Source organism: Erithacus rubecula (assembly GCF_903797595.1).
Source record: "Erithacus rubecula genome assembly, chromosome: 3".
NCBI classification, from domain to species: Eukaryota; Metazoa; Chordata; class Aves; order Passeriformes; family Muscicapidae; genus Erithacus; species Erithacus rubecula.
In genome coordinates, this window is record NC_136689.1 from 77,343,656 (window position 1) to 77,362,868 (window position 19,213).

Below are 19,213 nucleotides of genomic sequence, written 5' to 3' on the forward strand. Positions count from 1 at the left end.
GCATGTATATTAAAAAACTCTCATTATACCTTGAATAGGATCTCTGATTGATCATGACTGACACACATTCAATTGAATTCAATTGGATTTTTAACCTTTTGTGTTATTTCATGTGAAAATCTGATATGCTCAAAATGCCAAACAGTTTAGGAAACTAATGGCAGCTATTCACTAAACAATAATTTTTATAATTATTTTTTTAGGCAAAGTAGGCCCAAAAATATTTTAATACAGGTGCTTTGGGGAGATTTTGTTCATTACTGCCTATCTGGTCATCAGTGGCTGAAGCTGGGAATAAGAAATCTCAGTCAGGTCCCCGGGATGTGTGCTGTCTTCAGTACATAAAAACCAACTCTCCCAATGCAAATACAGATTCATTTACAAAATCTGCAGGTACTACAAATTCAATTGTATCTTCCTATTGCCAGTCAAGCTTAGCACTTCAACAATAATTTACTCATAATCAGACTGAGTCAAAGCCAGCTGTGCCTCAGAATTGAAAATACCTTCTATTTCTTTAGGAGACTTCTGTTTAAAAAAATATTTTCATGAGATCAGAATGTAAGCTTAAGCAGATACAATCATGCAAACCTTCTCTTGTCATGTCATCACTGTGGCATAGAAAATCATCCTCATCCCAGGATTTATGGTACTTTGTTGTTATACAATATTGTGCAACAATTTAGTAGAAATGGAAAATACATATAGTATTACTATAATTCAATGATGATTTGGCTTTTTTAAGATAACATTGAAGTCAAATAAAAGATAAGAAATTTGGACCAATTACTTGAATTCACTACCAGCTTAGTTTCATTAAGACACCATACTGTGTGACTCAAGAAACTTGCTCTTTCTCATCTATGTTTCGATGGATGTTGTCAACTTATTTTAATAATTTTACCATTAAATAATTCTTAGAAAGGGATAAGACAGCAATTGCAAGAACTTCTTTGAAATACAGCTCTTAACTTGAAAAACTATTCATGCTTGATTGATTTTCATTTTATTAAAAAGGGCAAAACCAGGTTTTCCCAATTTTATTCCAGATTTGCTAAGGATTATCTGAAACAGCATATTACATATACCTAGTTTCAATTCAGTTACATTTTTAGTATGGCAAGTTACCATTGACTTCAGCATGACAAAGTTACTGGACTTGGACAATGACAGAGGAACTCAACAATATTCATATGAAATATACATTTAAATTTAAACATAATGTTCAAGTTGAAACATCAAAGAAATGGTTTTTTTTCTGTCTAAAATTTCAAGCTTCCAAACTCTGTTCCAAGAAGGATTTATGTTGAGACAGAACATGCAGACACAACTAGTGTCTAGGTATCCCATATTTTAGATGACTCATCCATCTCTTGACTAATGCACTTTTCCTTGGGTTCCTCCACTGCTAGTTTCATCCTTTACTTCGTGATGAAATTTTTCACAAAGAAAAAATATATTTTTAGTTAGTGGGATGGGAAAATTATCACTGGCAACCAGCTATTTCAAGATGGAACACTTGAGCCTAGACTTGAAAAATTTTTTACTGCTGTTGTTTTTTATAATACATTCATTTGGAGGACTAATTATCTGAAAAGTCTATTGTTGCATTCAATTTACTAATTCAATTTACTAATTCAATTTACTATTCAATTTACTAATTCTTTTTTTCAGTTTTCTAAAGTTTTTACTTGCCATTACTTTGACCAAATAGAAATTGGAGTCATCAAGAACCTTTGCAAATCTGACAGGGAAATATAAATGGCGAAGATGCTTTTACAGTTCCCATGCTAGAAAATATCTGCCTTGATATGATAATTTCCTTTTATTTTTCCATATTTTTCAAGGAAAAAATAAAAAACTCCAACTCAAACAAACCCTCAGGGAAGTTAATCAAAGATAACGATAGATGCACCACTTCTAGGTACAGACCTGAGAAGCCTGAGAAAACAGACTGTCTATATCTGAGAAGTCTGGGACCTACCAAAAAAGTGAACAGCTTCCACCTACATATGCTTTTGGCTTGTCAGAAGAAGAGGTTTAGTCACTGAGAATGAAGTTGGCAGACAGCACCTACTGTAGATGGGGCAACCTCTTCCAGAAGTTGATCCCACTGCTTTTCACTTTCTTATCCCTCACTGATGTCCCTCACTCTTCCTCTGTGACAGCAGCAATAGCAGTAAAAAGTCATATTGAAACTCTGATTTAATTCCCTTGTTAGGTTTCTCCATATCCATATGCAGGGCTTGGTTCTGGCCCCTTCTCTGACCTCACCGGGTATCAGGGAACATTGAAAATGTGATGCAGGGAGAATCAGGGGAGGAAATTGACAGGAAAAGGAGAAGCTTTTTGATTCTTTGTAGCATCTTAAGATGAAATCCCTCTCATGACTTACTGTGATGTGAAAGGAGGAAATATTGTGAGAGAAAAACAGATTTCAGACACCTCCCAGATTTTTCCAAAACACTCCTGCCTCCAGGCCTCACTTTCCTTACATAGGGTCTACATTATTATATATCTTTATTGCTACTATATTTAACTTCCAGGCTAACACCTTCCATACTAACTACTCAGATCAGTGTAGCCAGCTGGGTAACCTTTGCAGGGTGGGGAGAATCAAATGTCTTAGGTTCATTCTTCACTAGCACACACTACTTATTCTATAATTAGGTCAGATGTGTACAGTCCCCAGGTCCATGAAATGTCTCTATTTAGTGGGAATATTTGAGGGAGAATGGAGGGAGGACACAGGCTACTTCTGGTCTTTCAATCTCCTTTATCTTTATTGACAGAAAGCTCTGAAATAGAGTCTGGGCTGCAGAAGGTGGATCACATGATGCTATGGCATATCTACAATACTGCGACACCCGTTGATCTTATTATCAAATACATCTTGAAGTTTAACTGTAAGACAGTGACTCTAGGTAACTAATGAGTGATCCACTACTTTCAGTTCAGAATTAGATGCCTGTCTCAGGCTGGGAACCACAAAACAGGCGAAATGAACTTTTGGTCCAACTAGAAGTTTGGAGAATGGGTTAGTTGGTTTCTTCTCTACTCGAGCCAAGACTGGATTGGTCACTGTGTTCTGCCACCAGCAAGTTCCCCTCTATAGCTGCAACTCAATAGGCATCAAGACATGCCAGACCAGAGCCTGACAATGAGGTTTACTCTAGATTTGAGCCCAGAGGTGCTCTTCTCACATAGTCCTAGTAGTTGGGCAGTCTAGATTGGCATTGAGGAGTGCTGCCAGGCTGAATCACCCTCATCTGTAACATCGATTTTGCCACAGGTGGATGGGCCACCTTCACCTAAGCCAGGTAAAGAGCACATGCTAGTCACCTATAAGGTACAATAAATATGGAAATAAACTCCCCTGTCTCCCAGAAAAGTGACCTCAGGCCTGAAACAAGACATTCTGGCACTGGGAAGATGCAGCCTCCGGCCTTCCCTCAGGGAAGGAGCAGCCGCCGCAACCGTCCGTGGGTGAGGCGTGGGATCTTCAGGCGGGCGCATCTCCCGCTCGCAGCAGTTCGGGGAAGCTGCGAGAAGGCCCAGCGAGAGGTGGCAGCAGCGAGTCGCCGTGCAGCCGGTGGCGGCGGCCGGCCCGTACCGCTGCGCCTCGCTCGGCCCGGCCGCGGCGCCCGGGGGCTGCGGGGCCCCGCTCCACTCATCCGGCTGGCGGGGAGGATGGATGGGAGCGCCGTGTCCCCGGGATGGGCTCGCCTGGCTGCCCCAGGGCGCCCGGGGACACGCCGGCCCCTCCCTCCCTCCCTCCCTGCGGGGCAGGTGTGGGACCCGCGGTCGGGCAGCAGGTGACCGGCTGTAGGCGCTGCCCGGCCGGCCTGCGGCTGTCCCCAGCGCCGCGCTGATGCTCGGCCCGCCGCGATAGTGAGCTAGCAGAGTTACCCCGGGCAATAGCCCCAAAAAATGGGTGGTTTTGTTCAGGTAACAAAACTCCGAGAGGCGAGGTGAAAGGAGCCGTGGAGTGGCAACTTTCAGGTGAGTGCTGCAAATGCATTCCACACAAGTTTCTCAACGAAGGGTTAAGCGTGCGACGGAGTAAAACATGACTTCCATATTCCTTCCCCTATTTGCTCGCAAGAAGACTTCTGAAAACATGGTAGGATGTCCACCTAGTTTTCCAAAGCATGGGAATAAAGACCCGAGATAGACACGAGCCGGGGGACGAGCTCTGGCTTCCCTGTTGCTGTCACCGTTCTGGCTGGCATACCTCGAGTTCCCAACCCATGACAGCGGGAGCCGCGGTCACTGCCGAGGGGCTGCTCCCCACCGACGACCCCCGCCCAGGGTGCGCTCCCACACCCGCGCCCTCCGCCCTGCCTGCCCCTTCCCCAGTAAATCGGAGCCCCACGGCCGCGAGGGTCTGGGGAACAGGGGGACGCGCCCCTCTGCGGCGAGCCGGGGGGACCCGGCCCGGCCCTACCCCAGCCCCGCCCGGCTCAGGCGGCCGCGCCTCATCGGTAGCGGGGCCGCCCGCCCCCTGTACCCCCCCAGCGCCGGCTGCTCGGCCGCGGCGGGCGCGCTCCTGCTGGGGAGGGGACGGCCAGGGAGGGGCGGAGGCAGGCGGGAGGGAGGGAGGGAGGCAGGGCGGGAGCGCGGCGGCGGCAGATGCTGCGGCGGCGGCTGTGTCTCCTTCGGCCACATCCCGCGGCCGGTGCGCCCGCCCGGCGCGCTGCGCTACGGCGCCGCCGCGCAGCCTGCCCCAGCCGCCGCCGCCGCAGCGGCCCCGCGCCTCGCCCCAGCGGCGGGGCCGTGGGTGCCGAGCTCTCCTCGCCCCGGCAGCCAGCGGACAGCTGTCCTGCGGCCGAGCCCCCAGCAGCCGGATCGGCGCGCTCGCACGGACGGCGGGACACACGGGCGCACACGCACGCCCGGGGGGGGGCAAGCCGAAGATGCTGCAGCTGGGCAAGGTCAGGACCTTGCGGTGAAGCCCGGAGCCGTCGCTCGCCCCCCCCCGCTCCCCCCCTTCATTCTCGCTTAGCGGACTGAGGATTTGCCGTTGGGTTTTGGTATATGTTTGGGAGCAAGCAGACTGAATCGGCGCCGATCGGTGAGTACGACAGGCACCGTAATGGTGCCAGGTCCGTCCCCCTCCCCCCCATACACCCTTCCCGCCTGCGTGATATTTCTTCTTGGTGCGGGGTCCTGCGCTGCTCCCCGGCCAGGCAGCCGGGCTGGGCTGGGCTGCAAGGAGCGGTGCTTGTACCCTCAGCCGAAAGGTAACAAAGTGCGTTATTTCCTCCTGGTTCTTTCTCCCGGGCCTCCCCCCTCCATCGCTTTCCTCCCTTTCTTTCTACGTTAGTGGTTGCTTATGTAGGGCATCCGCGACACTGTGTCTCCCGACGCCCTGCACTAATGTGCTCGTTACGGCGGTGAAGTCATGGGCCGGGGAGAAGGAGGAGGAGGAGGATGAAGATGAAGGGGCCCGGGGACCCGCGGGCGGGGGCAGCGCCCGGCCCTGCGCGGAGCCCGCGCCCTGGGCGGCTCCGAGCGACGGCTGCTGCGTGTTTCCGTGTGTCTGTGCTGCCTGTGTGTGTCTGTCTGTGTGTCTGTGTGTGCGGAGGGGTGTGCGGGTGTGTGCTCTTGCTTTGAAACCCCCGTCTGCGAAATTCTGCGCTCGAGGAGCGGGCGGAGGGGGTGGGGAGGGGAGCCGCGGTGTGCGCTGTGATGTTTCGTTGATCTATATTTAATGGCTGAAAGGAGAGATGCTTTTCTTTCCTTTACCCTTACCTTACTCTTATTCTGGTGTGTAATGTGCTTGCATCGATCGGTCAAATCGTAGCTTCAGCTGAATCAAGTCACCACAGAGGAAGGAGGTGCAGCGGCACAGGCAGTACATGTAATACACAAATTCATCTGGCCGGGGATCTTGAGAAAAATGAAAAAAACAAGAGGGATAATTTTAGAAACCATGTTAAATTTCCCCTGGAGGGACTGGAAGGATGAATATACCGAAGAATGTAGTACAATATCTTGTGCAGTTACATTTTCTTATACTTCGTTAGGGTGTGCTTTGTTTGGATTTAAGGTGTCATGGTTAACCCTATGCATTACAGAAAAAAAAAATCCAAAACTTGGAAGAAATATTTAGAAATGAATAGGCTCCTTTATTTAACACCCAGCTCTTAACTTTAGTGGCTGTTGTAACTGATATCTGTGCCCCTTAAAACATATATGCATTTTTATTAGCAATAACATGATAAAGTATAAACTTCACATTGCAGGTTCATTTTCAAAGTCTTTATAGGCAGCCTATATGTAAAGTGAAAACAGTGAGTCAGCCTGAGCTCTGCTTTGTAGCAAACCTCTCCATAGGGTACGTCAAGACTTACGTACCTCAAGACAGAGGACAACCCAGAATTATATGGAGTTTATGTAAGTCTGTTGTGTCTTTTGCAAAACCAAAAGAGCGAAAAAAATCTTCATCATTGCATACTTCAGGATACATTAATTCTGTCTTAAAAAATAAACTGATTATGTAACTCATGTAGGCTGGCTTTATCTTTTTCAGATAGCCTATTTAGTTGGCCAATGTATAAATGATACGGCACAAAGGGGTTAAGGGCAGGTCTCCAGAGAAAGCTGCTGTATATCCTGCTCGTGGGCCTCTGAGACTCAAGTGGCTTTAGGGCTTTTGTTGCCCTTACACAGGTTATCTGGGGAGGAGCTCCAACACTAAACCCGAACCACCTAGGAAGACTGTGATATTTAAGCAAAACGTTATATGATGATCAAAAACCCTTGTAAGACTAATTTCTGAGCCAGGTTGGTGAAGCTGTCTGATTTCAGTCTGTGAATGACATGATCCTTTGGGAGCCTTGACTGACTATCAGCTGCAAAACTGCAGAGAACTTGCGATCGATCACCGTCATTAGTAAGGAGTTGATTAATAGCTTGGGACTGGGTTGAATGTGATTATGTTGAATGTTGTAGTTCCAAAAGAGGAGATCACATCTTGATCACGTTGTTCAGAGGTGGTTTTTGCAGTCTGTTATATAAGAGAGGCTTGAAAAAAAAAACGAGTAGCGGGGCTGTGCTATGTATATGTATGGAAGAAAATACCCCCAAAGCTGCTAGTAGGAGACAAAGTATTTATTTCCAAATGTCAGTTACATGACTTTTTGTGGATTGTAAGAAAGATGCTTTTGGGAGAGGGTTCCAGCTACAATGCTCGATTTCTGTTTGTTAGGTGCCTTAATGGATGTTACAAGCAATCAATAGCTCATTGGTGACACAAGCCTCGACTTTTGATGTGGGGTTTTTTTTTATAAAATGCCAAGGTAATTTCATTCTCACATAATGAACTCTAGTGGACAGCGGCAGAAAATAGAAATAGTAGCAACTAAAAAAAATGTTTTTGCATAATTCTGATTTGCACGGTTTACCTTTGCTGATGGATGTTATCAGTTTAATGACTATGGTGTTGAGTGCTTGTTGCTCAAGACACGTGTAAAATCAACTTATGCTACAAATGAAGTGCTGGAGTAGTTTATTTTAAGGGTTTTAAGAAAAGCCTTTTTAGGTAGGGGTGTAGATTGGCATGTAAATGGAGCAGATAACAGAATCAGTGGAACTCATGAGTGTTAAATTTTGCACTAAATTTCAGATACATTTTCTATTTCATGGTTCAGTGTGATACGATTTTTAGAGCCGATCACTTGAGGAAATTCCAGCATATCTTTGTTAAGACTTCAAGCATATGTTTCTCTCCTAGAAGCAACTGTTTTCAGGAGTATTAGCAAGATAAGGAAAATGCATTATTACAGTACTCCTCACTTAAATAAGGACCTGTGGCTTTGATGCTTATAGATGGTGCTTGCATGAAGAGTTTGATATTTGAAGTTACAGCCGAGGTTTGACAAAAATGCGAGTGATTGTGTTTTCTCTTTGAAGTTCTCAGTAAGATCTTATTAGTGGATAAATTTTAGATGCTTATTTAACTGCACAATATTAGTTTAGTAGTGGAATTATTAATAATATACAAGTAAACAACAGACCTTAATAGAGGTAGCAGCTTTAAATATGGAAAATGTATTTCTTAAGTGGCAGAAGGACTCTCAAATAGGACTAAGCCACATTTGCTCTTAAAGAAGAGATTGCTTTTGTCATGACAGAAAATATTATACCAAGAAAAACATTGCATTTCTGACCTTTTTTAATGGGGGCATGGTGGGAAATGTATTTTATATATTCTTGTATGCTCAACAGAAAGTCTCTGCAGGACAAATAAGTAGTCCTCTGTCCACACACAGCAGAACCATACAATCTTTTGGTTAAAGGGCTCCTTGGTAGTTAGGTTCACCTGGAAAGAAATCTGAATGCAGCATGGAAGACTGAAACAATTTCTTCTATCCCCTTGGGATATGCTAACTTTGTGTAGTGAATGGGTTGTAAAAGCAGATTGCCTGACCAGATTGTCTGGCATTATGCTGGACAAAATTTAAATTCAATAGTATCAAAAAGGAAATATGGTATCTGTTTGTATGTAAACCAGTTGCCACATTAATAGATATTTTTCTTATATAAACTGCCAGTTTAGTCTTGAACTAAGAAACAGAGAAGCATTTCATTATCTATGAGAGCAAGCATTTTATATTTGTTTAAATTGCTCTTGGCATGGTAACTTCTAGTGCATCCTACTGGCTCTTAATCTGCCTATTGTACTTTACAAAATTCCATTATAGTAATAAGCAATAACTTCAAGACACATAAAGCATGGAACAGAATGTATTAGAATCTTGTCCTTTTGGTTGCTGCCTATTTTATTGAAGCTTTTGAAAAAAAAAAAAAAAAACCCAACCAAAACCAAAAAGGAAACACCCAGCCTAAACTCACCCAAGAAAACCCCCAGGTTTCTAATAAAACTTTAAAACTTCTCAGAGCTGCCAAAGTGGTGTTAACTTTCTAAAATTCATATATAAAATAACCATTTTGTTTTGGTTTGTTGTGTTAATCATAATAATTCTACTGTATAATGAACTACTATTTTCCACTTGTTTTAATTCATTTTAAGAAGCCACAAATATGTAGAGTTTGACTTGTAGCATCCAAAATCAAAATCATCTGAGACTCAAAGGGACTTTACATATAACATTCTGTAGGGAAGAATTTTGCATTTTCCCTTCCTATGTTTTCGATGTTTTTGTCTTCCACTCTTTTTTCCTTGCCAAATGTACAATTGATTTCTTCATCTCCCAAAAATCTTCAGAGTACAGCAATTTCCGTTTGGTCAAGATAATTACTTTTGGAAACTGACAGTGTAACTTAAATTTTCCTGCTTAATGTAACATATTTTTTCAGCCATGGGTTCATTCTCCTCTTCAAATACTACCAGTTGTTACTCAGTTAAGTAATCAAGCTATTCCTTTAAGGCTGAATTTTTGAAGAGAGCCAAATGAAGTAAACAGGTAATATAAATATATATTCTGATGGGATTCTTGATTGTTTTAAACCCACTGAATAAGACTTAACCCTTACACATTCATTTATATCAGATTTATATGAGATTGTTTCATTCAAATTACTAAGGTGCTTGGGAAATTGATTAGAAATAAGTTTCAGTCTGGTGGTAGAAAACTGCTGTACCTTTTGGCTCCACTAGGATAATTATAGGTTGTAATCTTCATCCTGTAAAAGTATATGCTTTCCATCAGAACCAGCAAGCAGTTTGGTAGGGTGACTAGCAAGGATGGTCTGAGAGGTAACTCAAGGCATCAGACAATGAGTTTCAAGGTATTTTAATTCCTGTTTCCCAAGTGAGTTCTACAGTTTTTGAAACTGGCTACCTGAAAGGCAAGAAAAAACATGCACTGGATGTTATAAGCAAGACATATAAACTTTTTAGTTCTTCTTTACAATTTTCCCCCAAAATGCTGAAATTCATGAATTCGTGTGTTTCTAGCTAGCTGATCAGTGGGTGTCTTTGGGGATTTTTGTTTGTTTTGTTGGTTTTTTTTAATGTATTCATAATTTTAGATTTATGTGAGCAAAGAGTATAACTTTTCTGAAGATGGCATAAATTAATCAAATCGTGGCATGTTGGCTGGGTAGCAATCAGTTTTCTTTGAAAACAGATTGTTGCCCCAGTGAAATTGGCTAGTTCAAAAATAATAGCTATTCTTGACAAGAGGTTGACTGTTGCTTTACCTGTTTGGCATATGGGAAGGCAAAAGCTTTTTCATGCTCTTTTTTTGCATGAAAAATGTCATGACATTAGATATGGATGTTCATATTCAGTGAAAAGCAGAGTGAGAAGGCAGAAGGCTAGGTTAGAGAATGATTACCTAAGGAAACAACAACTCAAAGGCTTTCAGCAGTGGATTAAACACACAAATCTTGCATGTACAAATCTTGTTGTTGTCTTGTATGCCAGAATTTGTAGAGTCAGTTCTTTAAATAAGCAGATACTTGGAGACATTCATAACACCATCACTTTCTCAGGTTTCTTATGCCAACCAAGCTTCAGGACAACTTTTGAACATGCCTAATGAACCATCTAATTTGTGCATGGCGTGATACCATAGTAGGTGAGATTCTGTGTGATCAAGAAATTGAAGTCTCATGGAAAGCTGGAGTTGAGGCTGCTAAAAAGTGTAGGTACTAAATACAGAATGGCGTATCTAGTGAATTCTTACAGATCAAAATCTAGGTTAGTCTGTGAGTATTTTGAAAAATTTTAGCAAAATGTTTAGTCATATTTGATACTTTCTGAGTACTTCTGATGAAACACCTTTACCCTTGATCACCACATGATGGTAACCTGAACCTTCAGTTCAGTGCCTAACCTCGTCTGACCTAGTGTGCTTAGAAATGCAGTGACTAGAACAAAAAGAGTTCTGGGTATTTTAGAAAAATTGTATTTTAGGGAAGAAGTTTGCCAGTAATTGATGAGTCGTGTAATTCTTGCTGCAAACGGTTTTGAAGCCTGAGTTACAATAATAATGTGATTTTATATATGGATTTCCACTGCAGTGCTGATGTATGTCATCTAATAGTACAGGGCAAAACTTGGAAGTGTGTTAGTGCATCTCTTCTTTATAAGCGTCAAACTACAGAATGCATTCTCAAAATTTTCATTACAATTAAAGAAACAGGAGAGTGTTGGCTTCTGTTTTTTTAACTTCTGACATTTAACTGTGTTAACCTTCCCAACAGAAGGATTTTGAGTAACAGGCTTGAAAGTACTGTCCTGCTTGCAAGTTACCAGGTTAATTCCAGATGCTTCTCATCTATGTGTAAGTTTCAGACCATGAAGTTTGGTCCATTCTGCGGGGAAAAAAAGGGGCTTTAAGCTGCCACAGACCTCGAGGATTAACAGCTGCACATACATTCATTTTACTGATAGCTTACAGCATCTTATATTTGAACACGTAGGAGATAGGCAACACCTATTTCTCTTTTTCTGCCATAATAAACATGATAGCTTCTTACAGATTTTATAGATTTACTAGTATGTATTTTTGGTTGAAAGTGTTTCTGACAAGCTTGGCAGCTTATTGCACTTATTTTTCACTTCTGACTTCTATTGCCTTTACCAAGAACAAGTAAATTATTGCACAGAGCCTCAGGAGTCTTGGGGGACTCTGACTTTAATCTCTTCAAAGAAGAATGGACAGGTTGAGCTTAATTACAAATATGCAGGCCTAATCAAAGGGTAAATTTAGAATCAGAAGTTTTAAGAACTGCCATTAAAAGCAGACTCATGATACCAAAAAATCTTTAGTATCATGAAGCCATGGTATATTTGTGGAGCGTAATGCACTATTCTGATAAGCAATTATTTCATGCTCTCAGGTACATAGGCCTTCCTACTATGTGTCATCACATAATTTTTTTTCAATAAAAAAATTCCAAAGCATGCAGTTCTGGTCAAATTATGAAAGTTCGTTATCCCCTGAGTGTTTCCACTGGGATCCTGTGCACTTAATTCTCAATGCCGACTCTCATAATGAGGGCCCAAAGGATGGCAGATACTCCTCATTTCAGAAAGGCACAAACATTTCCTTATTTTCTGTGTATCTTGTGTAGCATAGGTCTGTTCAGTAAGTACTGTATGTGGATGAAGTGGAAAGCTATGGTGTAAAATATAACCTTTACATTTCTTCTTTGCCTTTCTTGAGGTTGAATTTTGATTAGTTGGCTTACATGTTCCCTCTCTATAAAAACCTTAAAAACAAAAGTAGCCAAGAGTAATCTGCTTTTTAATTTTTTCTTTTCTATCCCCAAGTCTTGGAGATACAGTGCATGTATAGGTCTTGCTGTTTTGTTTTGCTTTGTTTTGTGTGTTTTTCGTCAGTCAGTCTGAAGAGATGTGATTTTTTTGTAGTGAGTAATAAATATTTCTTCTATTTCATATGTATTAGAATAACAGTATTTGAACTCAGCAGAAGAGACATCTGTTTTTGTGTGGTAAAAACAATATTCCAGGTTTTGATCATGTTTTATGCCTTCAGTTTAGTGAAGAGTGGACAAAACTTTACACAGATATGTAATTTAGTTCGAATAAATTTTGTACTTAATAGTACTGTGCAGAATAAAATTTACGTATTAATAATTTTATCTTTTTTGTAAGCAAGTGCAACACTAGTAGCTGAGGAACATTCTATACCTAACGGTGACAATTAAGTGCAACATAAACTTGACTTACTCTTAGGATTTTGGGACACCTTGGATTTTTGTGACCAGGCACCTCTCACCTCCTGAACATGCTGATGTCATTTCATTGGAAAGCTGGCTGAGCAAAACCACTCCAAAGAACCTGATTTTCCTGTTTGTGTGTGAAGTCTCTACTCAGAGAACTGGCCAGTGAGGAGGAGCAGGGTTTCCTTCACAGCTGTGTTCTGCCCACTGGAATCCTCAGGCTGACATTGCTGATGGATTGCTCTGCCTTAGACTCTCTCAGCAAAGTCTCCCCTCTAAAAATATCCAGGAAGGAAGTACTTGGCTTTTGATCAGTGGTGATAAAATTATTTCAGGTCCCCAAATGACAGATTGTTGGTGATCTATTGACAGAACAGACTTGGAGCAATGATGTTTGTCAAGGAGCCAAAGAGTCTGCAATATAAATTGCTTTTACATTTTGGGGTTTGTTTTGTTTTTTTCTATTTGGGGGTTTTTGTTTGTTTTTCCTGTACATAGTGTCCAAAGCAAAGAAGATCTGAGATGTTGGTTATAGCAGGCCAAAAAAAGGCTGGATGAGAATCTGGGGAAAGGGAGACAGTCTGGAAGGCATAACTGTTATGTTGTCATGTTGTCAATGAATAGGAAAATGGTAATTCAATCTCTTAGCACAGGTAGTTGATTCAGTCTGATGATTCTAGCAAATACTTTTAGGAATATGTTTTTGGGAGCATTTTATTTACTACAGTGCATCAGTTCTAACAGAACACTTTGCACAGATAAGCAAAATAGTTTGAATATGTTTAAGAAATGCATGCATGCATATAATCTGCTTTTGAGTTATAAACACATATGTAATTAGTTGCACCTCTGTCAGATGTAAAAATTCCTCTCTTGTATACACATTACATGACTTGTATATTAATTTCAAAAGGGGTGTAATGTTGTAATCACCCCCAGGCAAAACTCAGTTATACTCTTGTGAAATTGATGACAGAAATCCAACTGATTCCATGGGATCCCTGTGTTTTACTAGATGTTCTCTAGTAAAAATATTTTTTTCTATTTATTCAGCCTTTTTTCACTTGACTGTTTAGTAATTCCACAAGATATTTGCCATTAAATAGTTGGGGTGAACTTTTCCAGTGTTTTTTGGTTTTTTGTGGTTTTTTGGTTTTGTTCTTTGGCTTGTTGGTTTGTTGGTTGAGCCTTTTTTTTTTTATTATTTTTTTTTTTTTCGTTTGTTTGGTGGAGGTTTCTGTTGTGGTTATTTTTAAAAAAAGAAAATTACAGTTATTACACTGTTACCATAAAACAGGCAGGACATATAAACTCAGTAGTTGTTAATAATTTTTATACTATTTGGTCAATATATTAGTTGCAGAGAGAGGCAAAAATGGTGAAGTGGGAAAGAGAAGGGAAATATCATAATACTATCTTGTTTAGGTAACTTATCTTACTGAAAGATTCTTCCTGACCTGTAGAATTGTATTGTATTGTATTGTATTGTGTGTTGTATAAGATTTGTTTACTTGATAGTGCAGTATGTTTGTCATCAAATGGAATTTCTCCCTAGGAAGTTGTACAGACCTCCTAAAACAAATAAGTGACAGAGTTTATGGAAATATGCATTCTTGGGAATAAAGCAATTTATCTTTTGCCTTCTGCTGTTTTAAAATTCACTTTTTCATAAGGTTTTTAGCATACCTCCAGTAAAATACATAATAAAGAAGCAAGGACTCCTGATTTTTGAAGGGCTTAATATTCTCATCATAACATTCAAGTATCCATGGTTTTAAAATACTTTTCTAATAAATCTTTACTCAAATGTGGTGTTTTGGTTCCACTTTGGATTTAATAACTAAATAGTATTGGCAGGTGGCCAAAAATAAGATGGGTTTTTTTTGTCCCATGGTTTTGTTTAGGAATGTCTCATTTGTATGTGCTATGCAATTCATTCATGTTTTTGCTAAACAAAAGAGAATGAGTGGTGGGTATTAAAAAGATGAGTTGGCCAGGAGGAATGGGATAAATGGAAAAGTGACACAGTCTTGAAATGCAGATGTATAGCTGCACTTCAGAAATAAATATTTTATCAAAAACCTAGTATTGTGAATTACATTACAAGTCTCTAACTCTTCCATTTCAACTACAGTAAGTTGCACATTTAAGGGAACAGGTTGCAAAACTAAAATCTCTACCACAGTTCCTAACAACATAATAAGAAATTTACAGAGTTCAAATTCTCTCTCATTTTTATTTTAAAACTTTTATTTGAATAACAATATCCTATAAATAATGTGCATTCAAGAAGCATGGAGAAGAATGATTATTTCTGATTATGTTATCAGTATCCAAAGCTTGCTCTTCTGTCCATAGCCTGTGGAAGGAAAGGTTTAGAGACTTGCCATTGATTTCACAATACCAGGTTTTAGATACAAAGTGTATTTCAGAGGCACAGCTCTACATCTGCATTTCACAGGAACAGCTGAAGAAAGGAAGGCCAACACAAAGCTTTTTTCCTTTGCACATGAATTATTCTAGAGCACCTTCAAAAAGGTGACTTACCTTTCTGAATGAATTTATAGAATATTGTGCAATATTTCTGATGTTCTAATCTTCACAGTTTTCATATGTATGTAGAAGAGAAGAACAAAAGGAGCTTGCCATTTAGAATCTGAGCGTTTATACATACAAAACTTCTGAAGTTTGAAGATATATACAGAGCTTTTATAAGTTCCTAAATATGACACTCAAATATTACCCAAAACAGGCATATAAAGCAATATTTTCTATCTCTTTATTATTTCTTTCAGCCAGGCAAGCTTCCTCTTTGAACAGACTTTATTTGGTTGTCTTGAAACAGTCATTAATTTGTTAAATAGAATAACATCGAAATTGCTGTGGCCTTGTGAATTCTGTTCTTGCCTTTTAATTTTTTTTAACTATTTTAATAAGCTCTACAGCTTATGATGCTACTTTACCCCTGAAATAATTTTATGGTGCAAAAAAATATTGTGAAGGGCCCAAAGTTGCTACTTCTAGATGCAGGCTAACTCACAGTGGAAGCCTCAGGATACTCCTGCCTGTTTGCAGTTCTTGTTTCAAACTTTCTTACTATTTTGCCTACAGGACACCAAACTTCTCAGTATGTGAGAGGAAGTCTATTTCCTTCTTATTGATACTGAATTTCAATTGGCTAATTTTGTTATGGAAATTGACCTTAGCCCTAAACAGGACCTTGAAGCTAGTTGTAAATATCCCAGTGTTTCCCATGATGAAATACAGAGTTAGCTCAACACTCCTGAGTCTATCTGTGACTCTACAGTAACAAACACAACCACAGACTGGACTGTGCTCCAGCACTCTGCAGAGTGGTGTGTAACCAGTTCCCTCCCAGGGCACGTTTAGAAAACTGTCTGCTGTAGCTTCACTAACTGCACAATGGATGAGAGACCATATGCAAGAATGCAGATGGAGGAACAGACTGGAATCATCTAAGCAATCAAACATAGTGGTGGCTCTTTATTTTGTATTACATCAGTGTTTTGACAAGCGTACGTAGAACTCAGCCCTGTTGAACCTGTGCTGTCCAAAACATACCCACAGATGGTCCTTGTGCTGAAAAGTTCAAAAACCTATCTAACAAGACTGCTGAAGGGAAAACAAGTCAAGAGAGACTGAAAATAGGTCAGGAACAAGCATGAAAATAGGATCCTAGTTGCTTATGTGCTCTGTCTCCTAGAGCATGAAGCCCTTTCCATGTTGCTTAAGCAAAGAGCTCTTGCTACACTGCTCTTTGTGCATCGGTGGCATAAAAGTTAACTTTTGCTTGACTTCACCTGATTTTTTCCAAAACAAGTAACAACATATCTTATGTGATGCAAGAGACTTTTTTCCAAAACAGAAAATATCATTAGTGAGCTTTTTTATGTCTTTAAGAAAATGAAAATAAGGAAAAAGAGAGTAATTTGGTGGGATGTAAACAAGGTGTGGGGGGGAGTAAACTGTGCTAGATCCTTTCTCTGTGAGAATTTTAACAAACAATACTAGAACTTGCTTTTGCAAGAACAATGAAGCCCTAGAAAACATCAGCAAATACCCTGCTGCTGGTCCCTCACTACACTCTTACTTCTATTGTATTAACATAGGGTATGTCAGGAATGGCATTATACTTATTTATAGGCAAGAGTTGCTATTGTTACATTATGTACTAAGAGAGAACTGGACAGACAACTTCTGCTCATGCCTTGCTGTGGTACCAATAGTAATCTTCCCAGTCCTTTGTTGTTTCAAGTTCAAAGGGGCATTTTCAGAGCAGAAAGGTGAGGGACAAGTGCTTGAATTCCCTATATCTATAGGTTTTCTTCTTGTAATGAGTCAAGTTGATGTTGGAGTAATTAGAGATTGTTTCAGCAAAATGACTAGCATAGGTAAGCCCTAGAATATTTGAACAAACTTTCATCATTTTTTTTCACTTTCATAAACACTAAAACTATTCTAATATTTGTCTGAAAATATCTCAGCACTTTTAAGATGGTTTTTCTCAAGTGATCTTTTCTGATACAGTATTTCTTGGCATTCATTGTGTAAGGAAAAATAAACAAACAAAATAGAAACAAAAAAGAAAGAGAAGGGAAAAGGGCCAAGGTGGCTGAGCACTCTAGGCTTTGGCTCAGTGAATCAGAAGGTAACCACAGATTTTTCTTTGTAGTTGGTTTATTAGGTAAAAGTTGCCTTTATCACTTCATGAATTTTAAATAAAGTAAAATATCTCAACCAATATAGGTAATGACTTTGATGGAAATAATATATAATGGTTTTGGACATACTATAGATTGTGTTTATTGTTCTGGAATAATTTGCAGGTAGCAATATAATGCATTCTCAAAAACCATAATTAATGCAGTATTAATTTGAAAAAGAAAATGTGTTAAACAGAACAAATTCCATGAAACTTTAGTTATAGCTTTTGTATCTGCTGTTCTTCCAGTCAAAGTAATAATTAAAGAAGGTTTGCTGAGCAAAATTAATTTAATTTATTGGAGAAATCTAATTTACTCTGATCCGTTTATATACTTGTAGTCAGCCTTGATAGCGTGGTCTATTGAAATTCACAGTGAATTTTAGAACATCTGCCTTCTAATTATTCTAAATATCACTATCCTAAAAGCATGTACATAAGGCAATTACTCCTTATGGTTTTATACATTTCTATTCTATGAGCTGCTCAAAGCATGTCTTTGTGTTTCTTATCCATTGTTCCTCTAGGTTGTCAGATTACAATCAGCAAGGCTTGTGGAGTTAACAAACCACTTACACCTTAAAAGTGTACTACAGCAGGAATGACAACCGTGTTTCCTACAGATTTAATCTGAAGAGAGAAAATTCAGTTTAAAACCCATGGTTTCTAGGAGATAAGTTTGTTTACCCATGTGTATGAATATAGCAGAGTACATTACCTCCTTTATCCATGGTATAGGTATTTTTTATGTATTCAGAGAATTGTTAGACTTCAATTTTTTTTTTTTTTTTTTTTACTTCCAATAGACTGTTCCACAGTTCAGCATCTTTCCCAGACATCACTTAGTCTCCTCTCATAAGCTTTGCTCTAGGCTTTATTTCTTGTGTTTTCAGCAGATATCTAGTTTGTTTTGGATACTGCCTTTTCCTAAATTAGGACATAGGTTGTTGTTAGTGACAGAAAACTTGAGCTCACTCATCATGACTATGGTAACATGAAATTCTTTGGCATCTTATTATTTGTCTGTGACTATCAAGCTGTCTCAGGATGTTTCCAGTGGGGCCTTTCCTTTTATTCTCGTGTGGACTGTGTTACAGATGCAAGAACATATCTGATCAAATGCTAATAAAATGCTGATTTGGGCTTCAGAATTATCTTCTAGACAATAGTTTCTTCCAACAACAGAAAGTGATATCTCTCTCTTTTCTCATGCATTTCTCCCATATTTGCTCAGTGAAGAGTGGAGGAGTTTATACTGATCCTCTTTATCATGGCATCTGCCCATCATCTACTTTAAAAGTTCTACTTACATACTAATTGTATGAGATTTAAAATCTCTAATAATTATCTTTGAAAGGTCATGGATATCATGGGAGGTTCCTGAGGACTGGAGGAAAGCAGACATCATCCCTGCTGTCAAGAAAGATGATCTGGAGAACTACAGGCAAGTCAGCCTCACCTCAGTCTTTGGGAAGGTGATGGAGAAAATCCTCCCAGAAACACTTTCCAAACATATGAAGGACAAGAAGGTGATTGGGAGTGGCCATGATTGATTTATGAAGGAGAAGAAAAAATTTGCCAGCCTGATGGCAGCCTTCTATGGTGAAATGTGATGACCATGGGGGATGAAGGAAGAGCAACAAGTTTCAGTTATTTTGACTTTATGGGAGACTTTTGACAGTATCCCATAATCTTTTCATACTCAGTCTTTTAAAGTATGGAAGAAATAAATGAACAGTGACATGGGTTGATCTGCTGGGCCCAAGGATTGTGGTCAGCAGTATGACATCCAGCTAGAGGCCAGGCACTAACAGTATACACCAAGGG

The 19,213-nt window shown here is 40.0% G+C and overlaps 1 protein-coding gene across 6 annotated transcripts in view; it reads left to right on the forward strand.

Moving 5' to 3' along the window:
- The first annotated feature begins 4,645 nt into the window (after positions 1 to 4,645).
- CTNND2 (catenin delta 2) overlaps positions 4,646 to 19,213 on the forward strand; it is a 626,420-nt gene continuing 611,852 nt past the window's right edge. For 3 of the 6 annotated variants that reach the window (XM_079301144.1, XM_079301145.1, XM_079301149.1), the window contains exon 1: positions 4,648 to 5,074. In XM_079301144.1, the coding sequence (XP_079157270.1) occupies positions 5,038 to 5,074 (37 nt within the window). In that variant the 5' untranslated portion in view covers positions 4,648 to 5,037. Of the gene's footprint in view, positions 5,075 to 19,213 lie in introns of all 6 variants that reach the window. The other 3 variants (XM_079301143.1, XM_079301147.1, XM_079301146.1) reach the window with 3 other exon arrangements.